Source organism: Eimeria tenella, genomic scaffold (assembly GCF_000499545.2).
Source record: "Eimeria tenella Houghton genomic scaffold, Eth_scaff160, whole genome shotgun sequence".
NCBI classification, from domain to species: Eukaryota; Apicomplexa; class Conoidasida; order Eucoccidiorida; family Eimeriidae; genus Eimeria; species Eimeria tenella.
Window position 1 is genome coordinate 7,912 of NW_013541532.1, and position 6,618 is coordinate 14,529.

Below are 6,618 nucleotides of genomic sequence, written 5' to 3' on the forward strand. Positions count from 1 at the left end.
CTAGCTAGCTGGCTGGCTAGCTAGCTAGCTGGCTAGCTAGCTGGGTGGCCAGCCAGCTGGCTGGCTGGCTGGTTGGCTAGCTAGTTAGTTGCCTTGTTGGTTCGCTAGCTACCTGTCGGCCTGCCCAATTGGTTGGCTAGCTAGCTAGCTAGCTAGCTAGCTGCCTGGGTGGCCGGCTAGCTAGCCAGCTAGCCAGCTAGCTAGCTAGGCCATTGCCTCGTGTGGGACAACTCCCTTAGCTGCCTTCTTGTGCTGTTGCCCAGCGGTGCAGCTGCTGCAGCTGCTGCAGCTTGTGCAGCCAGCAGCTGCTGCTGCTGGAAGGCCCTGCCGCAGCAGCAAATGGCTGCGCTTTGCTGCTGCTCCGTTGAACTGCGGTGTACGTACACCTGGTTGCTTTGCGCAGCAGCAAACCGGACAAATTCGAAATAGATTTGTCTGGGGAGTTCCCCTTTGCTGTCGAAGACTTAAAGACAATTACAGTTCCTAAATTTAGTTATTTTCAAATTTTAAATATTTTAAATTAGTTTTAACTTCAAACTTGAAGTCTTCTAAAATTGCCTTTCCTGCACGGCCGCTGCATGCAGCTGTTCTGCGAGTGCATGCACAGATCTACTCTCTTATAGGAAAATAAATGATTTAAATGTTTAAAAACCAAAAATAAACAATTTAAATACTTTAAATTCAAATTTACGCAAATCTGTGGAGTCATTTATTCACAGATTTGTGCGGATGCCACAAAAGTGAGTTTAAGCCAATTGGCAAATTTGTTTGTACACACACAACAAAAACCTCATTAAAATGCATATGCAGTGTGTTGAAGTGTATATACATAAAAATATATAAATGTGTGTTTATATATTTATGCTTAGGTGCTCTACATGCATGCATGTATGCATGCATTTTTTTTTTGCTGCTATATACATACATATAGAGAAATATACATTTGCGATTAATTGCTCTATATGCATGCACGTATGCATGCATAAATTTTCCTGTTCCGCTGAATTCTGCGTCTCCCACTGCAACGCGGTCGATCCCCTTTGCAGCAGTTTTGTTGCTGCTGCTGCGCTGCTGCTGTTGATGCTGCTGCTCTGCTGCACTTCCTTCTGCTTTCCTGCTGCTTTTCCTGCGGCTCTCATTGGCCAGAGGGCCTGTGGTGGACTTTTCTTTGAAGATAAACTCAGCTCTATTTGGACAGAGGCCTCAGCCAGCACGGGAGAACTGTGGGGCCCTGACTTGCTGCTGGTTTTACCTTCCTACTTGCTGCTCTTCTGCTGCGCTTGCCTGTTGAATCCATCCAGGCGGGCCGAAGGGCCCCAGAGGGCCCCAGCGGGCCAAAAGGGGGGCCCCAAAGGAGGCTCTACGGGGCCCCAGGGGGCCTCAGGGGGCCCCACGGGGCCCCACGGGGCCCCAGGTGACTTGAAGAGGCCTCAGGGGGCCCTGGGAGCCCCCGAAAGACCACCAGCTGCACAGTGTTGAGACGGCCGTCCGCCCAAGTCTGCGGCGCGCGAAGAGAGAGGTGTACGTACACCTGGTGCATGCAAGCAGTGGCCAGGATGAGATTCGGGGAATGCAGCGCTGCTACCCGCCAGCCACTATTGCCAGCCGTATTGTCTATCTTTATTTATTCATATATCTGACTATATCTACAATATGTATATATATATATACATCCATATCTATGTCTATATATACATGTATATGGTAAAGTTGCAGGTGCTGCATGGCGCTGCTGCATGGCCTCGGCGGGCAGCAGCAGATTGAGGTATGCTCAGGGCAAAGACAGCTATTTGTCTGATGCATTTGTTTTCCTTGTTTGTAGCTTTCTTATATCAGAAGCAAATGGATGAACTGGGGCGCAAAATTCTCTTCAAATCTACACAAACTAAATCAAGTAAAATGCTGCAGCGCGCCTCAGCGGCCACTCGGGGGCTCGGGCCTGCAGGCCAAGGCCAGAAACTCCGAATGGAATTTCCCCACTCTTTCCCCGCTTTCCTTCTGTGGGGCTTTTGGAAGCCTCCGCAAGAAGCCCACGCATGCAAAAGGCTTTCCCAGAGTAACTCGCGGCTGAGTGGGAGAAGTCCAGGAGGCCTTTTCGTGAAACCCCAGTAGCCCCTTTACCAGTTGCCTGCCCCCCGAACCTTCCTTGGACTGATCTAATCCGCTAAAGTCTAAAATCAAGTAAAAATGGAAAAGTCATTTTCACTTGGGGACGCTCAACGGAGCCACGCGGGAGCAAAGTGGGTGGACTGGAAAAGTGCAACGACTGATGTAAAGTCGCATCTGATGTAGAGGTGAGGAAAGACTTAACAGAAGCTTCGCACAAACTTCTTTATCCAGCTTTGGCTGTTACGCTCGGGCAGCCACGGGGGATAACAGCAGCATCTGCCAGACTTGTAATTCATAGTTGTCGAGAGGTCCTCGGCTGCGGCCACGAGACAGATATGAATTCTCCGAGGCTGTAGTTCCTGGGCAACTCTGCCAAGTCCCAGTGCACGGAAAACCCCCAAAGCTTCTTCCCTCTGGATAGTGACCCCTCTAACTTTGAGGTATTGTTCTTCGATAGCAGCTTCCCTTCTTTGGATAAACCTTCGGGGCTTTGTAGAGGGTGGCCGTGGCGCTGCTGCATGCGAATAACCAGCAAACAGCCACTCCATCTCGCCTTGAGCAAGGCAGAAGCTGCGCTGCAGCGGCTGGGAAAAAAGCCAGTGAAGAGCCACTTCTTTAGGGGTCTTCGCCGTTGGCTGCGAAGGCAGCAGAGAGTAGAGCCCAAGCCGCGGGCCATTTTTTGTCGCGAGGGCCTCAACAAAAAGGCTTCAGAAGGCGGGTGGTGGAGGCTAGAGGAAAGGTGCACATAGAACAGGAAGAGTTTTATTAGAAGACAGAGTGGGCAGGGGGCAGCCTGGGCAGCCACAGCGGCTCTTGGCAGCTTTAGCTACCACGTCTGCAACGGGACTGCTGCTCCGTAGAGGGCAAAGGCTGCAGGGGGAGCCACTCATCCTTTCTTCCTAAGTCAAGCGGAGCTTACGCTGTTTCGCTGAATGGCGCTGCAGCAGAAGCAGGAAGAGCACTCTCGGCAGCAAAACAAAAGTTCCTGCTGTTTTGCTCTCGACGAATACAGCGGGACTGGCTAAGACAACTCTGGCACCCCTGATGCCCACAGCTACGCTGCCACGAGCAGCAAATAAGACTTCTTCCTGCGGTAGTTTGAGCCCACGAAGCAACAGACTCATCTTCCAAAACTTGTTTCCCAAAACAGGCCCTCTAGCTTTCGTTCCTCCATCACTCATAACATTCCACTGCTTTATTCTGTCAAGTCCCTTTAAGGGCCCTTCCTGTGCTGCCAGCTTAAACATAGTGCTAGCAGGACTGCGCCGTGGGGATCCTTCCGAACTCTCTTGTAGTGCTTGGCGTTTTTGGCATTTTGCGAGAATGAAGGATCTTAAGCAGTGGTCCAGTGGACCACTGGGGCTGCACTATCTTCTGTGTCTTTGCTTATGGTGGCTCGAGGCCCACTTTTCCACGTGGGCCTTGAGCCACCGTTGGGCAAGAGCATCTGGCCGCGGCAATCTGCACAAACCTCCAGAAGCCAGGCTGGCAGTTGGGGCAGCCGTGCATTTTGATATTTCCCGCAAAGTAAACGAAGTTAAAAAAAGTGCAGTTTAATTGCCCAGAAGAGTGACTCAGGGCCCTCTCCAGGGAGTGTGCAGACACTTCACACAGCCAGACAGTGAAGCCTCTAAGGCCCAAGACTTAGAGACAGGCGGATTCTTTTGGCCACTTAGGGGTAATGAGTAAGAGTAAGGGCTGGTGGGTCCCCAGCCCAAGTGTGCAGCCCTCAGCAACAGAGACTGCTGCCAAATCTGAGGACTAGTTCTTTGTCATAAAAGGGCAAGCCACTACCATACAACTCGCTGAACCGCCCACAAGCATGACAGACACAGTCAGAGATTGCTTGGGTGAAGAGTTGCATGCACTGCGCGTAATGTGTGAAGAAAGGGTTTTCCTTGTTCGAAATATCTCAGAGACATCAGATATGCGGGCTCAGGTAATGCCTGCGGCACAAACAGGGCCCCCCCTCACAAAAATAAGATCAGCATAAAACCTTGAAGTGTTCCTTTTAACATGCATGCACTATGAAGCTGCACCTAAATCACTCTTCAAAAGATCCAACTTCTCTGCAGTCCCCTCTCCCAGCCATTCGCTGCATCTTCGCTAATAGCCAAAAACGAGGTAAGCTAAAGCCCCCCAGGCAAAGTTCCTTGGGGGCCAAGTTTGCTTTTTTAATTGACTTCCGCTGTGTCTATACTTCAGCAATGCAAAAAGAAACGCCACTCGGCAATCATCGATAAAATTTCGCAGAAGAGCTTCTAGCTGCACTTTGTCAGTTACAGAACTGTGTAGACATTTTACATTTTGCTGTATTTTGTCCTTATCTCTTTTGTCAGTTACTTCTTTCGAAGGGCGTAGAAGTGCCTTCATTTCGAAGTAAGGTCCACTTTTCGTCGAGTCAGAGAAGACAAAGAAAAGTCTTTTCGTAAGACTGTCGTAGCACTGCAGGCCTTTTATACTTGTGACTGTGCCACCGAAAGTTTCCCGAAGACGTTTCTCCCTTGTCCCTTCAAAGCTGCATTTGCGGTGACTTAACGCATGCAGTTAGTCTAAAAGAGACAATAAACAGTTCAAGCCTTTTGGGCTCAGTTCAGAGAGGGCCACAGACACACCTCTTGTGTCCAGAATGCATTTCGGAAGCTGCAAAAGTCTAGAGGCTGCTTGCACATCAGCAAAAGACTGGGTCCTTCTGTGTTAAGATTGCGGACATGAGGGGAAAAGTGACTGCAGCGTTTTAGAACTAAGATGGAAAAGGCCTCCAAAATGGCCTTCTTTGCAGCAACCCTGCCTAGGCAACAAGCCCCAGACATGAGGCCCAAAAGCCTGCCCTTAACCCTCTAAGAAGCAGCTGCAGCGGAGCACTGGGGGCCCCTTCTGGGGGCCCCCTTCGTTGGCCTCTGCCTAACTGGCCGAAGATGCCGTACTGAATGCCTACAGTGCATGCATCCGGAGAGGGCCCAGAATTGCCTCTTTCTGGAATTCTACTTGGGTAGAATTCAGCATTTGAGTTAAGTAACTTCGAAATGTTTTGTGCTTTTGCTGATTCTGTTCTTAAATGGCTGCTGCGCAGCAGCTTCCTCACTGCCCCCTTTTGGCCCTACGTGGCTGCCTGCTCTCTGGCCGTGGCCTAATTTAAGTCTTCTGAAAAACTTTGACTTTTAAAAAATTCGCTACAACTCTTCTAAGCTTTGCCTTTGCTGCCCGGCCCATAGAGAAGACTCTGTCAGCAAGTGACGCGGCCACACACTAGTGGGCCCTTGCTGCGTCGGCAGCACTGCAGCGTATCTTATGGCTGCTGCGCCGCTGCGGAGCTGCTGCTGCTGCTGCTGCAGCAGCAGCAGCAGGAGCCGCGGTGCTGCTGCTGCGTTTGCTGCGCCTGCTGCAGCGTCGCCAGTCGAGGGCGGGCGGCTGCCGCCTCGCCGGCTGGAGCAGCACGGGCGTAAACAGCAGCAAGTGCTGCTGCAGCTGCTGCAGCTGCTGCAGCGTGGCAGGGAAAGAGGCAGCACGGCCGCGGGCTGCGGCGCACCAGCGGCTGCTGCAGGCTGTGGGGAGTGGAGAGACAGGGCGTGGGCCGGGGTTGTTTGGGCTGAGGTGTACGTACACCTGGAGCCGCCGGTGCTGCAGGGCCTCGGAAAAGAAGGCCGGGGGGAAGAGCGGGCAGCAGCGAAGGAGCTGCAGCAGCACTGTCTGGAGGCGAGGCGTGCTGCAGCAGATTTTCGCGGGAGTTGGGGGGCCTGGCAAGGAAAGGCGGCTCAATTTGGCGCTGGAACACTAAAAAAAAGATAATAAAAGGTTTATTTTTCGAAAGAAGCTGCGGAGAAGAGCCGCGGGAGCTGCACGGCCGCAGGGTGGTTTGCGCCCTGGGGTGTACGTACACCCCAATACACCCACACCGCTGACCGCGCCGCCACGACCTGCCGCCGAAACTAGAAAAAAGAAAAGATAGAGCAGATTGAGTGGAATAAATGGCCTAAAAAGGAAAAACTGGGACTTGTATTTCTTAATTTGCTACAGAAGTGAAAGAAAGGAAGGCAGCAAACGCCTATATAACCCCCGCCCCGAGGAGCTGCGTGTACACCCGAGTAGTGGGTGGGAGAGGGTTTGCTGCTGCGCGTCTTCTTCCTTCATTTATTTCTTTTATTTTATTCAACTTCAGTTGCTTCTCTGCGTTCTATTTACTTGCTGCTTCCCTGCTGCAGCCAGCTGCGCCTTAACTCCGCACCTGCTGCTTCCCGCAGCAGCCCTCAGCCTGTCTCCAGCAGCTGCTCTCTCCTTGCTCGCGGCTCTCGACCTCTTCCCGCCCCCTGGCTCCTGCTGCTGCTGCTGCTGTTGCTGCTGCTGCTGCTGCTGCTGCTCCTGCTGCTGCTCCACCTCCCGCGCAGGCCCTGCCCCGGTCGCTCTGCTGCAGCGCCGCTCTACCTGCTTCCTGCTGCTTCCGCTGCACCTCTTGGGGCCCCTGCTGCGCCCCTGACGACCTCTTCTGCTGCCGCCCCCAGCTGCAGCAGC

The 6,618-nt window shown here is 52.4% G+C and overlaps 1 protein-coding gene across 1 annotated transcript in view; it reads left to right on the top strand.

The window, feature by feature from the left end:
- Nucleotides 1-4,136: 4,136 nt before the first annotated feature.
- ETH_00000950 (Pleiotropic regulator 1, putative) overlaps nucleotides 4,137-6,618 on the top strand; it is a gene marked incomplete at both ends in the record, with an annotated part of 4,184 nt that continues 1,702 nt past the window's right edge. Inside the window, 3 exons of the mRNA XM_013373639.1 lie at nucleotides 4,137-4,233; nucleotides 5,498-5,836; nucleotides 6,127-6,201. Coding sequence (XP_013229093.1) covers nucleotides 4,137-4,233; nucleotides 5,498-5,836; nucleotides 6,127-6,201 — 511 coding nt within the window. The remainder of the gene's footprint in view (nucleotides 4,234-5,497; nucleotides 5,837-6,126; nucleotides 6,202-6,618) is intronic.